This window comes from Ptiloglossa arizonensis, chromosome 4 (genome assembly GCF_051014685.1).
Source record: "Ptiloglossa arizonensis isolate GNS036 chromosome 4, iyPtiAriz1_principal, whole genome shotgun sequence".
Taxonomy (NCBI): Eukaryota; Metazoa; Arthropoda; class Insecta; order Hymenoptera; family Colletidae; genus Ptiloglossa; species Ptiloglossa arizonensis.
In genome coordinates, this window is record NC_135051.1 from 11,854,392 (window position 1) to 11,881,363 (window position 26,972).

The following is a 26,972-nucleotide window of genomic DNA, read 5'->3' on the forward strand; positions in this document are numbered from 1 at the left end:
AGCATAGACATTATTTGTATCCTTCATATGATAAAATGTTACAAACAAAAAAGAATTTTATCCGAATGGAATTAACTGCACGGAAGACAAATGTGAAGTACCATTGCAGAATATATTAAATAAAACGTGTGAAAACTTTATTTTTTAAATAGGGTTTTGATTCGCAAATTATTTACAAAAGAATTATTTGTATGAAATTATGCGCTCATTGAAAACACGGAAATGGTCTAATGCATTGTTTCTATCAACAAATATAAGCAAGTTATTCAAGTGATGGAAATACCGTTTCGGTTTAAATTTCATTTACTCGTTCCCAGTTTCGGATTATCGTGGAGCACCGCATGTGCTGTAGCAGCGCAATTTCACATAAATATCATAACGATCATTTTCATGTGTATTATAAACGATGTCAATTGAAACCAAGAGAAGAAAACAGTTATGTTATCAGTTTCAATTTTTTACACAATCATACGAACCGAAATCATTTTGAAACAATTATGAAGGAAAACAGGTTTAATCTATATCGATTCTGCAATGGTTTCGTAACGGTTATGTAACAATTATTATACATATATGCATTTAATATGTAGTATATATTGATCGGGTAATGGTAAATAAGTAAATCTTAATCATTTCTTAATTGTTAATCTTAAACATAGTTATCACTTGTCATCAACTTTATAATAATTTAAACGCACAATCAGTAGATAGCCAATAATATTAGAACCTAACTTCGAGCGATGTAAGGATAAAATGAACTTTAATGCTGAAAATAGTCTTTCGACGCTAACCTGCGTATTTGCAATACTTAGAATAATATTTGCTAATTTCTGTAATTTTCATCGTTATCTGTTACCTCAAAAGTTTAAAATGTCAGTAGAGGCTGACCAGTAACTTTGTTATACAAAATCATCAATTTCCTTTTCAATTGAAGAAGATAATATTGAGGAGAAAGCTACTTCTTGATCGAGCACAGTCGTATATTCTTCTGCACTTTTTATAACTTTTACGAATTCATCTTCATTTTCCCCTTCAACAGATATATCTTGATTTATTTCGTTATTAATCTTTCTTGCTTCTTCTTGTAGAATATTAATTAATTCCTATTTAGCACATACATTTAAAAGACACTTTTTCGTAACATCAATTTATTCGTTCATTATTACATTATATCGTAGGTCTGATCTACTAATTATTAATACTTATCAACGTATCAAAAATGAACTGTTCAAATATTTTAGTGGCCTTGGCGAAATGCATATTTGTAATACATGTTTTATAACTCTTATATGTATTTGTGGATTTACTTTAAACTGCACCTACGAAATCTTGATAGTTGCATTTACTTATGTTTTAAAAAGTTTCATATATCACACGTATTATATATATTAAAGTATTCTATGGTAAGTGTTCAAATACTTTCATTTATCACTATAAATGCCAAATACATGTTAATATCAAATAATATATGTTTTTTTTTCTTTATATTACCTATTAATATATCCGTGAATTCTGTCTTTACTTTATTTATCTCTATTAAACATCGTTGCCATATTTCGTATAGATGTCAAACTAACAATTGTTTGCTCTGTAAACAATCTTAAGATATTATATAGGGCTCCAATCTTCGATCATATTACCGATATTAATTTTAAATCTTTATCGTCTAGTTTATTGCTATGTTTTAAATATCTTTGAGTAATCATTGTAACACTTCAACAATGGAATGCCATCTTGTATTACAATTTACTATAATATGTTTTCTACACAGTGTTTGTAAGGCTGTCTTTAAAAGTGGCGTTTGCAATTTTCTTACAATCTGTTTAACTTTTTCTACAATTTCCTATAGTTTTTTTTCTTTCAACAGATTATTCATTACTAACTGAAATGTGTGTGCTGCACGTTGGAATACCCTTTAAAATTGTTAAATCAGAAGAAATGTTAATTTATAAAAATTAATATTTGCATAATATATCTGGCATTGCCGTGCCAGTTGTACTATAAATTATGATTGTTGATTAGTCTCATCATCATCAATATTATTTTCGTACTCATCTAGAATATTTATAGTTTTCAACACATTTGCTGCATTGTCTATGGTTATAGATAATACGTGTCTCACACATTTAATATTGTTTCTTTTAAATATTCAGAATTATGTTTACTAAACGGTTCTCCTTGCGTAATATACGTATTTGTATATTTTTTAATTTTAACAAACTGCACATTAATGTATAGAAACAGAGACCCATACAAGTCACAGTATCAATTTTTAAACATGTTCATTTTTAATTTCGCTTATTTCTACTTTTATATTACCTATTGTTGACCATTCTTTTACTGCAATTGCATCGCGTACGTTGTGTGCATTAATTTTGTTTGTTTGCTGGGTACCGTACTAATATCTCAAATGTTTTATCATTTATTAACGAAAATGGCCGTCCGTGAATCATGACCATTGTATAATCCTATACACGCGTCGCGTTGATCAAATTAACATCTGTCTCTCTAAAATTCACATTATATTGTTCACTCGAGCGATTATTTTCTTCAGCTCTTTTTATCATTACTAATGAGAATTTATTCAAGTGATGCATTTCTAAATGTTTTTACAAATTAGTATGTTGATCCTGAAATAATGAATTTATAATCGGATAAAGAATAAAAATTACAAATTAAGAATTTAAGCAGAATAAATGCATGTACTTACATACCGATATAGTTGCAGAATAGCTTCCGATTGCACAACACATTTTAATATCATCGCTGCACATTCCAAAATATGTTACACTTTTTGAGGCTCATTGTGTTAATAGCTTTAAAGAGTTATCATTAATAACTATTAATTAACAATAATGAAATAATTATTTACTAATACTTAATTATTAAAAAGTTATTACTAATAGCTATTAACTATTAATTAGTATCACTAATAACTATTGTGAACTATAATTAATTTGACACTTACAATTAGTTTAAAGTTGAAATGGTTCTTGGATGAAAACACTATTTTCGTTTTGTCTTCCAATGAAATGCTCGTCACTAACTTTAGAACATAACTAAAAGTAACGTTCTGCCTATAATTCGTTTATTTATACATTTTTTATTGCGGAGCTTTCCTCTCGATCATCGATCTTTCATTTCGATACTTCGGTCAATACAGAAAGAAATAAATTGAAAGACGAAAAGAGGACAGGACGTAGAACCGATATGTACACATCTGTTAATAATAGAACCGAAATAAAATTGAACCGAAACCGATATAAGTCAGAACCTTCATTTCTCATAACTGCTATCAAATCATTTTGGTTCTTCATAACTGTTTCAGTCAGAACCGAAATTAATATAACAGTTCGAAATAGTCATTTTCAGTAGCGTTTCAATCCGTGATTAAAACCATAATGAATTTAATAAATAACGTTCTTTCATTGGAAATTCTCTTAAATGAGATACATTTATATATGAGATTAAGGTTAATGAAAAGGGTATTGAAGTTTATAAAATATTGCTTATTTACAATATAATAAGACTGAAAGAATTTTTCAAACTTGAGATTTTTAGTGACAACAAATACCAAAGAAAATTATATTTTTATCATAACAACAGGTGAATTAACACAGAAAATTTGGTGATATATAATCGTTACTTTTAAGTTGTATTTTTTATCTTAATCGAGTTATATGTCATTCTCATTATATGTATAGTACATATTAATTATAAGAGAATAGTAACATAAAAGAATGTGGAACTTGTAAAAATACTAGTTAGTATATGTATTAATGCATATTTCGAGTAAAATAAGCTCAATTTATATAATATAGAATGTGATTCTTTTATTATCTATCTATATAATATAGAAAACACTATTATTGTTTCCTAAAATTAATTTAATCAGGAATGTACAACATTATTGTTACCGTTTCAAGTAATAGAAATCTTTATACCGTTTTTTAACTATTCTTGCTCGTTATTTACAAATGTGGTAGGTCAAATATTTTTCTGTTTTTTTTTCTATTTGAAAAAATTGTTACAACAGAAAATTCACTGGCCGATTTGGAAAATAAGTTTATTTGTTTCTTCATAGGATATTCGAACGTTTTATTTGTAACCATAAGATACGTTTTTAAACGTTGAGCAAAATATATTAATAAAATTTGTTCATATGGGATTAAATTTGAAAACACGTTTTCGAAAACAAAATTATTCGATCAACTTATACAAATACGGCGATTTATTGCATATGACAACTAATCCAATAAGATTAAATCAGTTTAATAGAGAGAAATGGGGCCAATTCGAACGAATTAATCGCTCTATACATTCGATGTTCTGAAACTTCAATGAAATTAAAATGTGACGTAGTCTTCTAATGCAACAACCCTCTTATGTTTTAAATCAAAGGAACGATGAACATAAAGCCTTGATTTGAACACGACAGAAAACTTGTAGACCATACTGGATAAATCGATATAAATCATAAAATGATCGAATAAAACTGTATTTTTTAAGGATTTACAACATTCATGGCTGGATATACCGAGTAAGGTTGACCATTCAGTGAAAAATATTCTTAAGTTTGCAGGCAGTCATTAAATTTAAAGAGGAAAATTCTAGATATTAAACGTCGGTGAAATTTAAAAAGAATGCATTTTCTTATGTACGTACCGAGGAGTACTCGTTAAAAATATTACTACACATGATAATTGCATTTGGTTTCAAAGAAAAATAAACAAATATTGCACGTAACTGTATTAAAGTTTACTCGTAGTGATAAATTCTATTCTTGTAATTAGCTAAGAAATACGTATCTGTTAAATCTGCAAAGTCAAGTCCACTAAATTTTGTTGCCATTATCGTTCTGATATACCGAGACATTGAAATAAACTGACCTGCTGTTGTTGATGATAATAATGATGCGTAGGCGTGTGACGACTCATGCATTTACCGCTGACTAGTTCCAAAAGACTTTGCCTGGAAGGTATAGCACTCCTAGATATGTTGTCCACGCTTTTTGTGTCATCTTCTCTTTCTCTTCTGGCCCCTGACTTGCCATCAACGGCTCTTCCTTGCTTGTCATCACGGTGCTTCTCACCCCCGCAGCTCAGACCAGAAATAGAGCCACCGCTGAACCGATCTCTCGCACCACCGCCGCTGGACGATGTGATAACACCTGCAATGTCAAACAGAGGCATTTTTATCCTTTTCGTCGCTCTTAACAAACAGGAGGGGCTGGCAACACGAACCAATCGATCCGCTATCGGTCGAGTGTTATGCGAAGGGTATCAGGCACCGTTAAACATCGTATAACGGGCAGAGATCGATGCCGGGCGTCGAATTTCAAGAGTTAACGGACGATGTAATAATTAGCAAGGATGCTGTGCCAACTGAGTGGCATAGATTACAACGAAGATGATGGACACGGAGAATGACTGTCAGTTCTTTAGAATTTTTGGGACGAGAGACAAAGGTGGGTGTCATTCCTGGTTGATGGATCATGTTCCATCCGCGAAAGCCTGTATTTCTTTTCTTCCCGGTTTTTATGAAAGAAAAGAGGGGAGATTAGCCGAGTACTGTGTTTTTGTTGTCATCTGCATGTTGTGAACATCAATATGTTAGAGTTAATAGAAGCGATATTGTTTTTAAATAGCAAGAAATAATGAACTCTGACTCGTCCACTTTTTAATATTTGTATCAAATGTAAATTAAAAATGATTCTAACAATATTTAGAAAAGACTACTGGAATACATTTCAATATTGCAATAAACAAACGGTTATACACTGTACGTGTAACGTATCCACGTATAATTTTTCTAAATTGTTAGCGATATCGAAAAATATTTCGGATAAAGATTGAATAGTTTGGAAGAATACATTGTTTTATGCGACTTGAATTTTTGTAAGGTGAAGATCAAGTTTGTTTTCTAAACGACTCTTATGTCTACATCAATGTTATTCACTGTTGTTGTATCTCACTCTGTCGCATTTTGTTTCATTTGCTTTCTTTGTTATGTGATAAGCAGAAGACGTGTTCGACTTAACCAATAATAATCTAGAATCTGAAAGGTGGAAGGGGCTAGGTGAAGCGTGTGACCGATTTTCCTTGCTCCTTGGGTCGTTTAGCTTCTGGGTACAATTTCATCTTCTCGTTTCCTAATAGTACCTCTCATTACCGAGCGTGGCGAGCGCCATGCTCGATAGTAAGAAAAACTGTAATGTAATGCAGTGAAAGCAGTCGCCTCACGCATCACGCTGCCTATTTCGGATAAAGGACTGGTTCCTCCCCTAAAATTAAACCATCTGCGGAACACGCGGGTTGTTGTGTTTGGAATAAAAAAGAAAGCATGGCACTGCCACGCTGTAGGCCATCCCGTCTCCGTGACATGAAAACAGAGGTTATAAAAGCGCGATGGCAACTCCCATACTTGCCACCAGAGGGACATCGACTGCTGATCGTTTCCCGCAAGTTCCCGCACCACCTCCAATTAATATATATACGATCTTTTAATCTTTTGACGTATGAGACAGGACTTGCTAGAACGTTTTACTTATGAGTTCACTAGCAAGCCCAGGATGAAACGCTTTTCCTTTCCTTTTCCATTTTGACTCCCTCCTTTTCCTTTATTATCACACTCTAGAAACTCGCCACAAAAGACATGGAACGCGCGCGGGCATCGTGCTGTATGGGTAGGAAGGAGGGCACCAGATGTTATACTGCCACCCTACCTCCAAATCCTACAAGTATGGTTACTGTAGGGGTTTCAATGGGTAGGTTTTTCGCATCCAACATCTCCGGGTGCGGAGAAAATCCCACACCACCTACCCTCTCCTCAAAGGGTCGATAGAGTCTTTGGAAGATTTTCTCCACCTGAAAGAAAAAAAGTAAAAGGGTCGAGAGGCCGTAGAGTCTCGATCCCATCACATTCATTGAATGCTGTCATTCTCTGAGCATCCAAACTGCCGGCCGAGGTAGTAAGAGCTCCCCTCAATAGGGCAACTGGGAGGAGATTTCCCAATTCGATTCTTTCACTTGTCTGACTTTAAAGTAGGTCGCTTTCTTATTACCGGGTGTGCAATGTTTCAGTGCGAAGGTAGCATAATTGATGTCGGACATTTTGATATAAAAATCTTTTTATTAAGTATTGTATTATATAATATATTTGAAACTTTTATTAAGCTGATTTCTTATGGATAGATAGATTTTGTTTCAATACTGAAAAATTCTGCGCCATATTATGGCAATATTTCTGGATCTTCTGCAAGAAAACCGATGATATTGTCACAAAAAATGAGAGGAGACTCTTACGTTTCGTGTCTACAAACGTAGCAAAGTCAGCAGTAATGACAGGGAAATTATCTGACTAAAAAATGTATGGAGATGTACAGTGTAGCTGATGAGCTCCCAAAGAAATGAATTTCAGGATGATAGAAAAAAAACCGATACTGTCTGAAAAAGAACATTAAAACCCGTTTAGCTTTTGCTAAAAAAAAAAAAAAAAAAGGTATTGAACAGTAGATAATTGGAGATGCATTGTATGATCAAACGAATTTAAAATTAATAGAGTTTTATCTGATGGATGTCAGTAGCCCTGGATTTTAAAAGGTGAATTCTTACAGAAACGACACACAAAAGGAACTGTAAAATTTGATGGTTGATCCCTTATGCTGTGGAATTGTTTTACAGTACTAGTATATGGTATAGGATCGTCTAGTTGTATTAATGCAAGAACGAATCAGAAATTTTGAATATGAAATTACCCAAAATTGTAGAGAATATGCCAATTGAAGATAGTAATATATTTTTCGAACATCACAGAGATGGTAGAAAGTGTGCAAAGTCTAATACTTTTTGGGATGATGTAAAATTGAGACACAAAAAGAAAATTAATAAATGTAATTATCAAACATAAATTGGATCTAATAGAATTGTTACACGTACAGTAAAGGAAATGTACATTAATATATATAACAAATTCTTTTCATATACTGTCACAATACATAAATAAACTATCATTTTCAAAGTGTATTTGCATTTGTTCAATTTTTCTCCTCATTGTACGTAGTCGAATTTGTATGCTTTGAAATCTCGAAAATGATGAACATTAAAGAAAGTATTGGCAATTATTTGCAAAAGCTTGCACCTCGCGGATAATTTTGTCTTTGAGATATATTATGCATAATGTGATTCAGATCAATACTTGGTTCAGATTTAATCTTCGTTTTCTAAAATCGAGATTATCTCAGTGTAGCTACTTCTCATCATTGGTAACAGTTTTATCGAAAACGTCTTCATTTTTTATACATATCCGGTAAGATACAGAGTTTTATGTATAATGTGTGCGATATTGTGTTCAATCAGTTTATACAGCGCTCATTTTTTTTCTTTGTAAACTTTAACCATTTTATGGAAATAGTGATTCCCAATTTTCAAAAATGTATACAGATTTCTGATGGTAGATCATCCAATGAATAATGCACCATCAATAACAAATAAAGTCATTAATGCTTCCATATTAAATAAAAATTTCAAATCAGTATGATTTATAGAGTTCAATACGTTAATTACATGTTCCGATAGTGTGAAGTAACAAATAAAAGACTATGAAAATAAAAATTGACCAGTCCAGGTTTTGCTAACGGGCTCGTCGATAAGGTTAACCTAGAAAACCTTATCTTAAACGCAACGACAAGACTCATTAACGCTTTTATAGTTTCACTCCGCTTCGTTACATTTATCCATTCCTTTCAATATTTTCTTGACATGTTCTCTCAAAAACAAGTAACTTCCCTAAAGATTGTATTCACACAGTTTGTGTTTCAAACTTTTAAGACGAAAGCATCATATTTCCAATATCCGGCTTACTACATCCGTTTTTCATCCTGAACTCAGCAGCTCGCTGTAAGCATCTTATATCCGTATCAACTTAGTACTTTCAAACAAAAAAGAAGTATTATCCGCGAGCTTAGCGAATGAAGATATAATTTTAGACTGACCTAACGAGAACCGCCATTTGCTACGGAACGAGGGCGATTTGTGCGTATTAAAGTTGCAAGATATTTTCTCTGCTCAGGAAATAGAAAAACTCCATCGTTCACCAATAAAGAACGAAACTCTAACGTTTGAAAATAATTAAAGCTGAAATACGTCTAGCAACGAAATATATTAATAGTTGTATTTTGTAGATAATATAGATATTTGAACGTCTCAAAAGAAAATATGAAAATTCAGAAATTAAAAGGATGCTACCGGCACTATGAACAAAATTCCTGGTAAGTTACATATCTATATCTTCGGAAAAGTTTGATGGACAATATTTCTAACGAAATTTTAGAAGCGATGTACGAAAATTGAAGGAGTGCTTTGATGAAGGAACTTAAATTAAGAAGTTTAATAATATAACGAAAACGGCAGTTTGGGAATTTCAAATCGGTATTCCATTATTTATAACTTGACCAAATTTGACAGGAAGATACTCGAAAGAATACTTAACATTAACATGAACTTTGTTAAAAATGTGTTCTCAGTGGAACATAATAATTAATACACTGTGGGGATAGTTTTGTTACGGTAGGACGTATAAAATCTTCTTTATGTACTAAATATAGACTTATTTATTAAGAGATTAATTATATAGACGAAGAATTTCCGTATAAAACTAAACTAGTCTTCTTAGTGTCTTCGACACGCGTCTTCACAACTACTGTGTCTGCTTTACAACTCCAACTGCCCTGCTGTTTTCAAATACGCTTCTTTTGTACCCTATATTCTTACACGCATTCATTCCCTTTCATTCTAATCCTCGACCTTTCTCACTTCAAGCATCTGGTTACGTTCACCCATTTCAATTGTTCCTCTTTTCAAACACTCTACATTTTCTCCGGACCACACGCATTTCCTTTCGCTCTCACGCATTCTTACGCTCGGTTATCTTGCACGACCCCTTATAAAGGGTCTCTCGCGTCCTTTGGAAAACCCGGCGACGAGTCGGCGCCAAAATGTTTATCCTAGCGCAGGTCTGTTTGCACGCAGAACAAAAAGCATCTTATTCTAGGTCTGCTTTCTAAGCAGGCTCGATTGAGAACGAAAATTCCGATACTACGATACGTATATAAAATAGAAAGGTTTGAATATTACAAATTTAATCGAATACACATATTTCCATGAGTTTAATCATTTTTATTGAATGTATGTGTCAGGTGTGTTCTTGTGTAGAAGAATAGTGTTTTCATACAAGAAGCAAGAGTAATTGGATTTGTCAATTATTTATGAAAGAGATATTTTGTATAGTCTAATAAAAATCAATCGATTTCTCAAGGTCAGTGACTTCTCCACTATATAATACTATTGAGCTACCCCCATTTCTCGTCATTTCACACAAACTTGCAGGTAATGATGGGCGTTCTAATATTGTTGAATGTTCTAAGAATGTTTAAAAGAATAGGAACATTCAAGAATACGAACAGAAATTCTTGACGAGTTTCGAGGTTTTGAGGTATGATTGTCTTTAAAAATCAGGACGGTGTAAACAATATCGTTGACATAAAATATACAAAATAAGCAAGAACTTCAAAAACAAGTAGACGAATAAGAAAAATATCAGAAATATATTTTCTTATGTACAATTACATATTCAATCGTAATACTGTTTATTTATAAATAATTTATGTATAATTAATTTATTCAAAAACAAGTGAAACAAAAATCGAAAAGTTCTTTACCATTCTGTAGCTTGGTACTCAATTTTCGTAATAGTACTATAGTAGTTGAAATTTGCTGATCTTGAACTTTCCTTTACTAACACTTTAATCAGACTTTGTCAAGATTTGACGAGGTAGTTTTTTTTGTTTTTATTGCCGAAAAAATACTGATTGCCATAAGTTTAGTTTGACATTTAATGAATATTAATAAAGATGAATAGAACTCCGTTACTAGCTGTCCAAACCTATTTAAAATATTGTTGTAGCTCTTGCTTGCAGTATTTATTAACGATATGACCATAGTCAGAAGACACTGAGTTAAAGCTCGGGAAATTGAAGGTTTAAAGTTTGTAAAAGTTATTTAACTTTCGTACAGTTAATCACGAGTAGATTATGCATTACTTACTCGTGAAGCAGCATATTATTATACTCAGAGGACTATTATTAAAAATACAGTACATTCCACGTTGAAATATTTCGAAAATTCTTTCTTTTGCCAAATATTTTTAACATCTGAACGAATATTCAATCTGTTAATTAGTGCGTCTCCAAATGTCCATATCAAGATTTTCTATAATTTTACTAACGTTTTCAATTTTTATCAATCTTATGTTCCGTATTTTGCAACTAATATCTTGAAGTACATATATCAATTTATAGCTTAGAGTGCAATACTTTGTATATATGTATACGAAATATACATGAAGTGTACTTCATAATTAAATTATTAGTTAACATATTGATAATATATACATTTAAGATTACTAAAAAATGTAATTCAAAACTCGAGTCTCTGTGTACAATTTGATATACACTTACAATTTTCTTCCAACAATCGTATCGTTCGTTCAAAATGTATCTTTCTTCAACACTCAAATATGCTGATGTCCCATCGTGTTCAAAAACTCCATTTCTTGTTAAAGCGAGAGAAACATTTTCTAATGTTGGATCCATACTGTTGTTAGCGAACAACTAGCCAATAGCTCGCAATCTATGTATATTCGTCAGTAGTGTAGACATTTCTACGAACAGTGAGCAGCGAACAGGAAACATTGTTTACTCGCGAGGTGGTAGGTACCTACCTATATTGAAGTGTCTGTTCGTGAGCTCAGAGCATGTCTAGACGCTTTTGTGACACATCGTAACACGATCTTACTGAATTTGACGATCACTTTGCTGTTAAGCGACAATTTCCACCCAATATTTGGTCGACGAAGATCATTACAGAGTGGTCTAATTCGAAAATTAAGATACTAATCGAATCATATCGCGATTGTTCGTGTACGTTGGGCACGAAAATTACGTTATAAAATAGAAAATAAAAGAGTGGGCACATGAAGAAAGATACATTTGCTAATTTAATAGCGTCTATAATGAATTGTAATATTCCAGAAATTCAGAGGAGAATGAATCAATATCTTTTCTAATTTCGTAAAGAAAAATAAAATGTCAGGAAGAAAAAGGAAAAACAAAAAATATAATATACGATAAAAATTTGCTAAACAACACAATGGAAACTTCTACACGTGAAATATAAGTTCTATAATTAGAGTGATGGAAAGAAAATGTAGAAAAGAGTTCTAATTCCAAATTTTCGCATTTTTTATTTTTGCAATATGTCTAATGATAATAATATCGACACGGTTCATTCGTATCTTTCTTGCTATGGCACACAATCATGTGTATAAATGTATTTCGTAAATTCAATTCTAATTTCATGTGTTACATGGCATTGACTCTCTTTCTTCTAGTAGAGAAATTATACATCCCAGAATTCATCGTCTGAAATTACTGGTAAATTTTTTTAATAGTTTATTTAGAGAATAAATGATCTTAGAACACAAAGAAACTTTCTCTCAATGTTGCCTCGAATTGAGGGAGAGGGTTGAGTATCAAGAAATCAATTGTACAATGAAATAAGTTTTCGACTGTCTTAAAAAAACCCTTTTTTATTTTATATCTTTTCATTTGATTATAAAATAATTCTGCTAGAGACCCGGTCTATGATTTAGGGTTCTTGTAACAAAAGAACGTTGACGCGATAACATCAGAATAGTACGAAAATCATATACTGTACAACGCTGATTAGTTCAAACTTGTCTCGACTTTTGAGGCTCCTGAGACTCGCGCTATGTAGACCTCAATTAGTAGATGTGATCAATTTGACCAACAGCGAAAATACATGCGAACTTATTCTATATTTCTGTACAAGTAGACTGATTTATTTCGCTTTGATCAATCTAACCCGCATTCCTTTCAGGTTCCAATTTACCAGTGTTACACAGTTTGTTCTTGGACAATGTCTGTCCTCTACAGTCTAACGAGCGACGAAAATCGTGCTGTGACAGAAGGAGGAAACACTGCATCGCCACGTCATACAGGTAGAGGAGTGTACTTGTATTATCAACGCTTCTTGGAATTTCCAAAGAAACGTTTGCCGGCAGGTGCGCCGAGTCGAATCTAGCCTCGTTTCTGCGGCGAATGCAAGTTATACAAAGTTCCTCAAAGGGAATCCTTGCAAGCTGAGGTTGTAGATCTCCACTCGATGTTTCATGAACGCGGAGAACCACGGCCACTAAACAAACTAATCTCGATTACTGATAACGGAGACTTGCGTAACCGTGCAACTTCTCGTGAGACGGATTTTTTACGTCACGTGGAGAAAAGGGATTGAAAAATAGATCTACCTTTTGGTTGCAACTTTCGTCGAATAATTCAACGATAGTAGCAGATCGACCGAGAAATTGAGTGTTCAAAAACGCATTTGCAATGGAAGTGTTCATTCAGTGTAGAAGTGCACTTCTATTCGTCACGTTGGCAGCTTTAACTTCTTCACCGACAATGTCGTGTGAGACACGTGGTGAGGAATTTGGGCTAAACGTTAGAACCACGGGTGAGTCTTGAGCATATTCGTGTATGCAAATATATTTTCTTAAAAATATTAGAAAAAACCCTTACACAGTGTCTTCGAAAAGAAAGTTCAACGTTTACGAGGACAGTGAGAGTTGTGACCGACCTTGTTAATTATGACTCGTGTTATCGAAATTCAAATTGTAGGGCAGGGGGTTAATGAACCAAATTATTGAGCTACATCAATATAAGAAGTTTTTCAACCTATTTGAATATGAACGCAGAGATTCTAGAGTATAGTATTCGTGATAACGAAAGTATAAGCTAGTTGCTTTTAATAATCGAGCCCTAAATGCCATATTGTTGCAAAAATAGTATTGCAATTTTGGATTACGCGTGCGATTAAATAATAGCTCGATATTTCTATTTTATCAATGAATCGAAGTTTATTAAATTTCGGAAGGTATATCTTTTGCGTGCGTTCTATATGGAGTATGCTTTCAGAGTTCGGCGAATGGCAGTTCGTTGTGATAACAAACAAACTCGTATTTTATTTAATAAATATCAGGTATCCGTAGAATAGAATTTTCTAGAAAGATATTACATTCACACACATACACACATGGCTGCCAGAGATGATTTTTATTGTATCATCTTTAGATGGTATTGGAAATTCAACAAATATAGATTGTCAGAGACAGGTTTAACGTTTTAGTGGCTTGAAAGCAAACTTGGTAACCAAAGTGCTCGTCAATTTTGAGAACGCATACGTATGAACGATTACTTAAGGTAACGTCAATTGTCTTATCTTCATCTCCATTCTTTCAACCATTGTTTTGACACTACACGGCTTCGAATATTCTTTTCAAATGGTGGACAACTTGTGTTTTCGCTTATTCTGATCGAGAAACTAAAAAATCTGAAAGTCGTTGCGCCGAAGTTATTGTTCGAATAACGGAAATCCCGATAAAGTCAAATCTGTGGTAGATCACATATTCCAATAACCAACAGATTATGCGGTCGATAAATTATTCTCGATGTAACTACATTTTTAAACAATTTACAAAGTTTAGCATTTTTTTATTTGAGATATATCGATTAAAAGTATGATTATTTTTATCGAGTAAGTAATATCAGTTTAACAATTAAATATTTGTCAATAAGATATTACAATATTGTATTTTGTATTAAATATTAAAATGCAACTAATTTATACGTTCTTATTTCAAAGAATTAATCTGGAACTGATCAATCGCTTCCATGATATTTTGATAATGATGTCCTCAGGGATTCGTATTAATTATAAGATGTCCAAGATTAATTGAATCATATTTTCTCGATGGACGATTAATAACACAAAAGCATTCGAATCTGTCAAGTGAAATTTTATCAATTTTATCAGATAATGTACCATTAAATATCCATCATATATAAAACAAATACTAATATAGTTATTGACCTGCACATTACATCAATGTAGCAGTGCAAATGTGTTAGGTTGGGGGGGGGGGGGGGGGGCAAACCCCAGCAACTAAACTTTGAGATACTTACCGAATCCCCGGCGTATAAGACTGGCTCAAGTAAGGTAACTCTGCCCTGGTAGACATGTTTTTCGACCTACTTCGTAGTAATGTTATGAATTGTAGAAAAAGAATGAGGAATGTGTAGAGAAGAAAAAGAAGGTATTAGGTCGGTGGTGTTGAATGGAAGAAGCCAGAGTGAGAATCCTCAATCCAGAGCCTTCTTCGACAGCGATTGCGGGAAGCGCGTCTGAAGTCGATCTAGACAAATCCTCCGCCATTGTAACGGACCGTGAGAGACAGTTCCCTCGATTATATTCGCGGGAGGTTATGCAAACGTGGAAGGTAATAAGGTGGGATCGGCTGCTACGGTCGAATACGTAAGCATGGTCGAGGTCGAAAGTCGGTGGATGGAGACTGAAAGAAAGAAGTTAGAGTTGAAGAAAGAAGAGAAACCTCATTGAGGGACACTCGAAGAACCGGCGTAGCGGATCGCCTCGTCCCTGGTGGAAATTGAAAAAATGGTCTCATCGAGAAACCTTAAATGTACCGATGAGGAGTTTAAGGACGACAGTCACCATCGTTAGGAAGACAACGACAGAGCCAGGCCGAGGAACTGGAACTCGAGAGTCTTCGGTATTATGGAAACTCGACTGCTGGAGTAGGCTAACGATCCATGATCCAAAGGTGGGTAGTACGACGTAGGGTGGAGATTGTCGTCCAGAGCGTCTTTTACGTTGTGTCCTTCGACAGCTAGGTCGAAGATCGATCTGGCAGGTCTCGGTATCACCTGCTCGCATACGGCTTATTACGACATCCGCTCAGAGTCCCAGGAGTGTGGCGAGGCCACAGTGGGACAGGAGGTTGAAGTTCTCAAGAGCCAGACCAGGCAGTTCATATTACTGCAATAACAGCAACGGCTGATTCAGCCCATGGTTGGCCAGCCGACTGAGTATAATCACCGTGGGGGTTTTAGTTGGTAGGCTCCACACCACCTTCGACTCCACCGCAAAGGAACGGAACAATCTTTGGAAGATTTCCCCCACGTAAAAGAAAAAGAAATAAAAAAAAACGGTGACATTTCTGTGAGATTGACCGGGATACGACGCAACATACCCTTGAGGTATGCGCTACACGGGAAGGGAAGCGCTGTGTTTTGCTTGACACCATAGAAGATGATGGCCTTTTTCTTCGAGTAGATGATGCTGCAGAAGGAGAACGCGGAATGGTAGTTTGCGAGGTTAATGACCCCGACAAAGGTCTTTCCCAAATCGCGCCTCGAGACGAAGGGGAGCAGTCTGCCCCCTTATGGGTTGCTAGTCCTGGAATGAGGAGGAAAGGGGTTGCAGAGATGTTTCTCCGTCATTTTGTTCCCCACCCGACAATCACAGTTGCGGTAGTGGTCGCGAATTAGAGCTCGCGAGCGATTGCACACGGTTTTGGATATGAAAAGCGATATGGCAGTATGGTGTTATCGCCAACGTGATTCGGTAAATTAGGGATGGAAGGGGGGGGGGCAGAATGGTACTAGAATTACTAGAGATTTAGAATCACAACCGGTTCACAATGTATAAAGTGTTCAGTGATGTCGATACCAAACTTGCATTACGTGTTACTGAAGTCAAGTAGGTGAAAAAAGTTGCTATAAACATCTGTTTGAAAATTATACATTGAAAAGATATAAGCGTTCAAAGATTTATTAAAATTGTACAAAATTCGTTTTACAATTTGTTGCACTGATTCATATACGCATATTATACTTCTCAATGATAGTTATCGTCTATATATCCCTACCTGTGTCATATACTATCAGTCGTAATGTCTATTAGACATTTAGTCCTACGAGATATATTCTCTTTATGATTTCGTTTTTACAATTGCAATTAACACGTATACATTTTCTGAATTATGCTATGCGCATTTTGTGTACGGAGAGGTGCAATGTAATGGACGAAAAGATACGCAAAAGTTTTCAAACATGTATTATAATTGCCATTACAAATGTTAAAAAATCTTTGAACACATATATTTTCAATAAAGAATTTTTCGACGTAGCTTTATGTGATCTTTTTTCTCAGAAACACGAGAATAAGTTCTTCGATTGTGTGGGCGGATGTATTTGAACGTATAGAAATGTAATTCAGCCTTCGTTAGTCTTCTCACTAGTGATGAAAGCGCTTTGTTTTTCTCTTTTGCGTGGGTACTTTGTTCTTTTCAGCTCTCTGTCGTTGAAAGCTAGTAAACCGAGGTTTTGTCTCTGTTGTTCTATCTCTCTCACACTCGATACAGCCTATTCCTTGATCTTGTCGAAAGATCATGTCCGCTGAACAGTTACTTTGTGTCAATTGGCAAAACCAGGGCAGTCGTTCCTTCATCTTTGAAATTGCGCTCTCTGTCTTAAAGCAACTAATCAGACGGAGCGATTGCTTGGTAACCTAAGAGCGAGCAAGAAACGCAAAGACAACAGAGACAGAAACAGCGACAAAGTACATACATCTCCCAATAATCCCAACATTTTGTGTAACTAATCTCTCACCTCATCTTTAGTATAATTTTATAATTAAGACTACAGTTTAAATTAGATAAAGTAATTTAGATACAGTTGATGCTCTAGACCTAAATAAAGCACTTTAACAACTAAGAATTTTGAGTTTTCAACGTATGTGTGTCCGACAATGAACATAATACGTCAATTACACGCAACGCAATTGTGTTAATAAAATGCAAATCGACATTTTTGTAGCATTAATCGCACAAAAATCAATCTTATCAACGCTCTAAGGTGACAACCAATGAATTTTGAATCGAACTTTAGCGCGATGAGGTTATCTTCAATGGAGTGTACATAGCATACATGGTTTCATTCTTTGCACGGAATTAATACTACCACTGGTATAGAATCATTATTGGACAGATGTACATATGGAATCGATATAAATGTCTTACATATTAGAATCCATGCAGACTGAAGATATACCATCGTAATCAAAGTCAATAAATGCAGCAATTTTGTTCCTTTGTAACAATTATTCCGATTAAATAATTCCTTTAAACTATATCAAAAGCTGAAGTCAATATTACAATTGATTTCAATAGCCGACTGCAAGGAATTCTGATAATAATTAGAACGTAAGGCGATCACTTTTCTCATCTGACAGCACTATGCGACAGCTTTAAATTAATTTCAGGCTAAAACTGTCCAAGTCGGTATTGATTTATCGACGAGCAGGTAATTGGCGCCGTTTTTCTTCATTTATTCTGAACATTTTTCCTGTTGTGCCGTCAATTACACTCGCAGCGAAGGTGAGGAATACTCACGGACGCGACATCTCTCAAACTAGCGAACTTTAGTTATTCGAATTGATGTTCAGGTTCGTTTGCCACCACGGTTTTGCGATACATCGTTAGGAGTTACGTAGCGCCGTACGTGTAAAAACGAAGCAGAGATAAAAGGGGGAAAAGTGAGTTTATAAAAGGGCCAATGGTTTATAGCTTTTCGACTAAAATTTTCACGAATGCGTCCTCGGCGCATTGAAACATGACGAAATAAAGTTTCAGCATTGTCACTTTTTCAATCGAAAGCTTCAATTCTACTGAACGGAACAGCTCTGGTAAATTTTCCACTCAATAGTGTACTGATAATCTATTTTGTGAATTTGTTCATATATTATTACGTAATAAACAATTCAGTTTGTTGGAGTGTAATTGTCAATTTTAGACAATTTCTTGTCACTTGAACGCTAAAACTATTGGCTCACTGGCATTCCTTCCCTCAACTTTCTACAAAACTGCGCATGCAACGTAGTATTTTATTCATTTACTTCGTATCCTCATTTCGTATCCCAAGAAATGGTTTCTGGCAACCGTACAATTCCCGGGGAAATTTACTTAATCAAAGAGGACTTAGTTTTATAAGAAACATTGTTAATCTAACTTCTTCAACTGTGGGTGATACTAGCCACCACTGTCCAATCATTTTAATAAGCAGAAAATTCAATAAATAATACGAATTAGTTCTTTTTTAAATGTCCCTATCATAATCTTAAAATCAATAATGTTAAATAGAGTTGTAATCACATACAAAGATTCACAAAGACAAATGTACATAGTCACAAGTGGATGTCGTAGAGATTCTCAGTAAACACATGTTATACAATACATTTAAGACCACTTATTCTTCATATTTACATGGTGAACAAAACTAATTATACCGCATACATACCTTCAACTTTCATCCTTCTCAATTACAGCAGAACCTCGACATATGTAATTTTAATGATTGCACGAGAATTTCTTTCGTTATACTGTGTTCACTAATGATCCCTTAATATGCTCGCTATTGCTTCCACTCAATAGTGAAGTTGGTAGTAAAAGAAACAGATAGTAACGATCCTAGGTAATGAAGATAGACTGATAATGAGTAAGTGGGGTTCCCATTTCTTTAATTGGTTTAATTGGTCGATTTTTGCAATAATCTCGATATTTGCAAGACTCTTCAGTTTCAGGTTCCTATAATATTATTACCTAAATAATATTTACATTTATTACATTAAATTATAATATTAATTTAGCGTGAGCAGTGCACGTAGGAAAATTGTTAAAACTTTTCTGTTTTAACGGGTTACCATTTTTAAATAAGATTCTGGCATTAATATGAGACGCAGTCACGCGAATAATTACGTAGCACTTATGAGTGGTCAGATATCTATAATTAATATTAATTATATAACAACACGGTACACGTGATACCTAAATTTCTATCTTGAATGATATTTTCCGCTCTTTACTTGAGACAAATAAAAATATTTTATTACCCTTTTAAATACAGTTTAACATTCACTGCAAAACGTGTGTAAAGAAATATGGTTTTTATAAAATGATAATGGAAACTACACATTCCGTATTGATGTTACTAATAATTCAAAAATTGTTTAATGGAATGGAATTTGATACACATATTCGCAATGGTATTATCTATTGCATGATGTACAATTTTTTTTTAAATTAATTTTCTAGATATTATACGAAAGGACAGTTATCAACAGACAATCCAGTTTTTGAAAATGAAATTGAATGTCAAAAAAAAATAGTACATTATTCGATAGAGAGAGTTTTCCTATTTAAAAATAAAAAGACTTTTGAATTTTCGATTTTCATACACTAAAGAAATTAGAATCACCGAGACCAACGTATCTTACACACCTCCGTATGGATAGGAATAGTACTATTTTTCTTGTTATAAATAATTGTAGACATTAAGCAAAATTTTTAAACTCAGGAAATAATTTACACGCACACACACATATATGGTAAATAGGTCATTTCAACTGACCGCGCACACTTCATGTACAAAGTTCGCGAAAATGCTGCTTGTTTTAAATCGGTCAAGGTACGCTCAAAAATAGTATCCTCGGGGCGTATTTCTCGATGCAACCACGGAGATGGTTAAAGCACAAAAATCCCAACGTGGTTTCTACTAGGGAGCTGATTAAAGTTCAAAACCTTCAAATGTTCTTGTCGAATAAACTTATATTTCGGGAGAATTGCCTTATACTTTGCCGAGGAGCTGGTTAAAATCTAAAAGTCGTAGTGCGTTTGTAAACGTTTCTCTATGTTTGCGATTCGCGGTTATGGTATGGCCATATGGTTACATCAGCACTGTCCAAAGTTGACCTCTGGGAGGTAAACACCATCTTTACCATCGCCTACCTAAGTATATGCAGAATGTACCAGATTTAAGGTGCAAGACTTTGTTGCTATACATTACAGTTACTGACAAGAGAAAAATGTTATTTAAACATGGATTATTTAACACTTTATCGAAAAGTTATAAGCAAAAGTATAAAATTCAGAGGAAACAGTGAATGCTATGATTACTGCAATATGATTGCATTCACGAATCATATTTGCTATTTGAGGTCATTAAAACTATCGATATTAATTTCTACCAGAACAATTAGTATGTATTTGGATTCTGAAACAATATGTCATAAATATTCACAAATGAAAAGTACAGATATATGCATTTTATTTTCATATTCACGACAGGAGAATACTATGTCGCAAAGTATTTACGAGATGTTATGTGCAATAAGGACTCTCAGGTTCGTATTCATTACAGTAATAAAATCGTATCTCAAAAATATTAAATTTCTTTAATACTACGCCTACATCGAGCATTCGTGAAGCTACGTGTCACTTGAAAATCTGAATTTCTTACTCAGTTAATTTACCACGTGATGAATTCTTTGTACTAGTGAAGACATTCTTATCATTACATATGGATACACGAGCTTCGAATTATGAAAAACGTGTCGAATTCTGTCAATGATACGTAGATGTAGTACGTGAAAATGATTTATTCCCCTACAAGATTTTGTGGATAAATCAGACTCACAAGGAATGGAATTTTTAATACTCATAATAATTATTTATGAGCGCAAGAAAATCCAGGGGTAATTCGAGCTGCAGCTTCTCAATATCCCTTTAGTTGCAATGTATGGATCGATATCTACAATAATATCTTAATTGGACCGTACTTTTTAAGTCGACGATTAACTGGAAATACATTTCTGGATTTTTTACAAAATGAATTTACTTTTCTCTTAGAGGACATTGTATTATCTTGTACCAAAAACATGTGAATATAACTGGACGAATGCTCACCACATTACGCAAGAATTGTCGTCAATGGTAAAATAATCATTCCCTTAAAACTGAGCATTTCACTAAAACTAAGATTTATGATACTTAAAATAATTTCAGGTATGAACAGCTAATATTAATGATACATTTCATTCTTTTAAGGCGAACAGTTTTTAAACGTTGCATCTTATGTTATGCTTAGGTATATGAAATACTAATAGCACAAAAACTACAAACGAGTAAAGATAATAAAAGAGAGTATTAAAACAGTTAGAAAGTTAAGTGGCAACGACAGTATTAAGTACTTTAGAAAAGAGAACATTCTTCTCGGATGTACGGTAATCTCCTAGACAAACTCAGCATATTCTCAGTGTATCTCAGAAGTTTAATTCACCACAAGGAGTACAGATTTTCCTACCGCTCCTAATTCTCATAGCAGAAGACGTTCCTTCGTAGGTATAACGTCACCTCTATCCTTTCTAAAACGTTCCACGAAGCGAAGGCAAACGACCTTTGTCGATATATAGCCTCTCCACCTTAACCTTATCCAATCTCGAGAGAGAGGAAGACGTTCTTCGCAGGTTATACGGCACTTCTCTCCGAGTATTTCCGTCTTAATGATCGTATCCTTTTCAGGTTACAAACGATCTCCTTTCTCTACATCTCATTCTCATCCTCCGCTAACCGAGTTCTGAGTTGCGCCCTGTCCCTACACAAACTTCACTTTCTTTGCGCGTTCGATCTCGGAAAACCACATCAAAATCCTTCTTGAACTCGCGAACCTCCAGATTCCAGTTGCACAGGTAATCTCTATCTAGAAAACCCGCCACAATGTTGCTCGTCTAACTTGAATCGCATGAAAACTGTAAATACAATTCTTGTCGATGAAAAGATTCCATCAGATAACGTATCGGAGCACACAATGGTTCTCGTGCTGTAAATCATTGAAATTGTTTTGCGTGCTCAGAAATCGTTTTGCGGATAATGATTATTGTTCTTTTGTTTACCTATAGATCATTTCACGGGGAACAATTATAGCTGATGTTACCATAGTAGCGAAAAAGTTAAGATGGTGTGTCTCTGTTACGTCTCAGTGAAGGTCCACAATATCAGGTTCAGTTGATCGCGAGATCAATTTTTTAAATATTTTTACTACACTGGTTACGCAAATGTCAGCATTATAGATGTTAAATTTCAAAAACTTCGAACAAGGTAAACAATATTTACAAAACATCAGTGGGGTAAAAGAATCATCTACCTAACGATAAAAGGTGTTGCCACCATGAAAATATAGATTTCGAAAACTTGAATGCTTATTTTTAATGTCATACCTTAAGAAATTTAGAAACTATGAGCACTGATACAATCAGAAAAAATAATCTAACCATTTTGCTACCCAGAAAAAATAATCTAACCATTTTGCTACCCAGAAAAAATAATCTAACCATTTTGCTACCCAGAAAAAATAATCTAACCATTTTGCTACCCAGAAAAAATAATCTAACCATTTGGGATACTCTTTCTCTGTTTTTATGATATGGGCACTCCATGCTTGGAGTGAGTACTGTCAAAGTTCTATGTAAAAATAATATAAATCCTGAAAAATAAAACAAATGTATGATTAAAGAGTCACTAAAGAAGAACAACGAAGAGAATACAAAAATAAAAAGGAATGATTAAAAACTATAAGGAAAAACTGAATCAGGCCGGGGGGGGGGGGGGGCTTCCATCTAGGTATGGTAAGTAAAAATAATGAAAAATGTAGAGATATTGTATGTAAAGATTATTTTATTATAGTTAAAAGGATTCATGGAATTTAGAATGTAAAAAGGTAACTTAAAGTTCCTTAATGTCACAAAATGAAACATATTTTGATACATTACTGTACTATTTCATATATGCGTGAAATGTTGAACGAAAGATTAAATGAAATATACAGTATAGAATACTATATTGTAAATATCTGCATATCTTTATTAGAAAACTGATAAAAATCTCAAGAACACTTGGACCAATCGGTGTAAATAAAACTTATACTGTATCTGATTAAAACCCTGACTGAACATACCATTTTTCATAGTACAATGCCACGACATTCTAATAGTCCGCGATGAGTAGTGAATTGATGTAATAATTTGGAAAAAATGAGGTTGAAGAGAGTTGGACTGAAAATTGCCGAATACGTCTGAAAGCTACCTACTAATTATTTGAAACGAAGATGCGAGCAAATATTATAGTTCGTGCTTCCAATTTTTCACTTTTCTTTGACAGTTCACCTTGTAGTTAAAGCTTCCCGACAATTTCTGAACGAACTCCTAGCAAAGTTGCGGCCTCGTTAGTAACTTGGCTTTGAAGCTCCCAGAAACTTTGTACGACTTTATTTCGACTTGTTTAGGTTAAAAAAACTGTCATTCATTGGGCGACGTGATCAAGATAAATAATAAATGAGCAATATTTTCCTGAAAAACAAATGACTGAACGTTTTCTTCTTCACACCTTTCTCTTATACGAAAAACTTGTCAAAGAACGCATCAACATTTTTCTCAACAACATTGTGTAGATGTTGTCATTAGATAAAATGAAATATATCATTCGTAAATTTGTCATTATAATAGTATGATAAAGCATAGATATACTATAGAAACTATTTGATAGATTGGTACCTGGCAAATGTTACGTAGTTGCAACTTGCTATGCTTACTGCAGTAGGGGTTTGGCAAACCCGAGGTATCTGATGCCAGCCATACTGTAAGATTTTTGTTAGTCGTTACAATAATCCAATCGCAATTCCTTTTCCGGCTTTGTGAATGGTACGTGACAGCAGGAGGAACGAAGGTCTCGGCTTACCCGCCCGGGTCACGGGAATGGCAATTCTTTAAATTGCCTCCAATCCTAAGTTATGATACGTGGCAATGAGATGTGCGGCAGGAGGGCGAGAGGGGGAGAAGAGAGAGAAGTAGAGTCGCAAGCGACCACTTCTGGGGTATCTGTGAACCCCCTAGAATATATAGTCTTGTTCGAGTACGGAAACAAAAATAATAGGAACAGTGAGGAGGAACGAGAGTGGAAAGCGAGCTCAAGAACACGATTGCTTTGTAAAACTCCAGCATCTAACAGGACCATCATGCCTTGCCCGACACTGTTGGAGGAGAAGTATGAGAAAACGTTGGTTTCGTGCTTGGCGTTCACGAGGAGTACCACGAACGCAAATTAATACATAAGGCAAGGGCTAATTCTAAATCTGCAGTCAAACTTGCGGCCAGGTGATGGGAAGGCACGTGGGCGAGAATGGCAGATCTGCACGAATCCTACCGGCTCGTCTGGCTCTGCTTGTCGCCATCAAACGAGCCAAGGTCCACTGCTGGAAGGAGCTCCTCGAAAACCTCAAGCAGGATCCATGATAGCGCCCATACTAGGTGGTGTTGAACAAACTCCGCCTATGGGCGTTCCCAAGCTCCCGAGGGTCGTGGTTAACTCGCTCTTCTCTGTAGTGAGTAAGGGCGAGCCACGTCCTTCGCAAGCTCGACCACCTGGTCCACAGAGCTGGGGACCACGGTTGAGGAGCTGGCCACGGCCATCCGAAAGCTCAGGACGAAGAACACCGCCTTGGGTCCTGACGGTGCATTCGGCCGGGTCTGGCTCTAAACCCAGGGCGTTCCTGGTGATGACCTCTGGCAGCTGTTTGACCGCTGCCTGAAAGCCAGGAAATTCTTCTCCACCTGGAAGGTGGCGCGAATGGTCCTCCTTCGGAAGGAATGCTGGCCCGCGGACTCTCTATCAGCGTATCGACCCATCTGTCTCCGCGAGGATGTGAGATAGTTGTTTGGAAGAGTGCTGGCAATCCACATCGTCGGGCACTAGTCGCGGGGTGGGTCTGATCTGACTGAGTGCCATTTCGGTTTCTGGCAGGGTCAGTCGACAATCAACACCTTTGGTAGTGCTCGGTCTTTCTCGGCCTGGAGGGCCTCTTACAGTGGAGTGGCATTGGCGGTGTCGTTGGGCATTACCAATACCTTTAATGCTCTACCTTGGGAGACAATCAGACAGGGGTTCGAGGAACATCGAGTCCCTGCCTATTTAAGAGCAGTGGATCCCCCGACAGGTGGATCGAGTATTCGAATTGGTATGGTATGGAGAAGAGAGAGGTGTACTTCAGAGTTCCGCAGGGGTCCTTACTGAGGCTATGGAACCTCGTGTATGACACCATTCTGCTGACCACGGACACCCCGCCTCTTCGACGGCGTCAGCCTAACGTCCTACACGGACAACAAATTGATGCTAGCCATTGGGGAGGATTGGAGGAGGACCATTCAACGAGCCCAGCGCTTCACCGACCGGATCAGGAGGATAGGTTTAGAGGTGGATCTCTCAGCCTGTTGGAGTGGCTGAGTAGAAGCTACAGCTCCCTCACCTACCGTACAGGGCAGGTGCTGCTTGGGCATAGATGTTTTGGATGGTACCTGCGCCGTATAGACAAAAAGGCGACGGCGCGTTGCTGGCACTTTCCAACTGACCAGGACACTGCGCAATACACCCTGGAAGTGTGCACAGCTTGGGCGAGTGTGTCATGTCCTAGTCGGTACGATTGGAGCGGATCTCTCGCTGGCAGGCGTGGTAAGATCCATGCTCCATAGCAAGAGAAAGTGGAAAACTATAGCCTCCTTCTGCAAAACCGTAATCTTGCAGAAAGAGGCCGCGGGTCGGAGGCTAGAATAGGCTCGCGTGAGCTCGAAAAAAAGGTAATGGGAGCCTTTCCATTGACGCCTGTCAGGGACCACAGAAGCACCTACGGTAGTACTGGCTCTACCATCACCCCTCTTATTGGAGGACGTTTGGAGCGTGGTGGCCTACCGGAAGACTAAGAAGGTAGCCTAGAAAGCCGGCCGTAACTGTCACTACTGTCTACCTTGCTCAGGAATAAGGGCAGCATCAGTAAGAGCGAAGCGAAAAAGGCCAAGGCCACCTGATGCCCCCCCCCCCCCCCAGAAAAACGACTTCAATTGCACTGACCGTGCCTCACAACGACGCTAGGTAAAAAATCTGCCTAGTTTTGGAATCACATCGGTGGGAACGAAGAAAGCGGTGACTGGGGGTCTCATCCTCGAGATCCTCGGTTCCAACCGCGAGTCGAAAACGGATCGCCTAATCCATTGATAGACCTACCATGCCCAAGCACATGGGGAAACCTGCAATTGATGGCTATTTTGCAGAGCTCGACGATTCTCACTGTAAACAGGGTATCGAAGCCATGGAACATCATT

The 26,972-nt window shown here is 35.8% G+C and overlaps 1 protein-coding gene across 6 annotated transcripts in view; it reads right to left on the reverse strand.

Annotated features, from left to right (window-relative positions):
* LOC143145643 (cyclic nucleotide-gated channel alpha-3) overlaps window positions 1–26,972 on the reverse strand; it is a 289,694-nt gene that overhangs the window by 130,859 nt on the left and 131,863 nt on the right. For all 6 annotated transcript variants that reach the window (XM_076309207.1, XM_076309209.1, XM_076309210.1 and 3 more), the window contains one exon: window positions 4,890–5,170. In XM_076309207.1, the coding sequence (XP_076165322.1) occupies window positions 4,890–5,170 (281 nt within the window). The remainder of the gene's footprint in view (window positions 1–4,889; window positions 5,171–26,972) is intronic.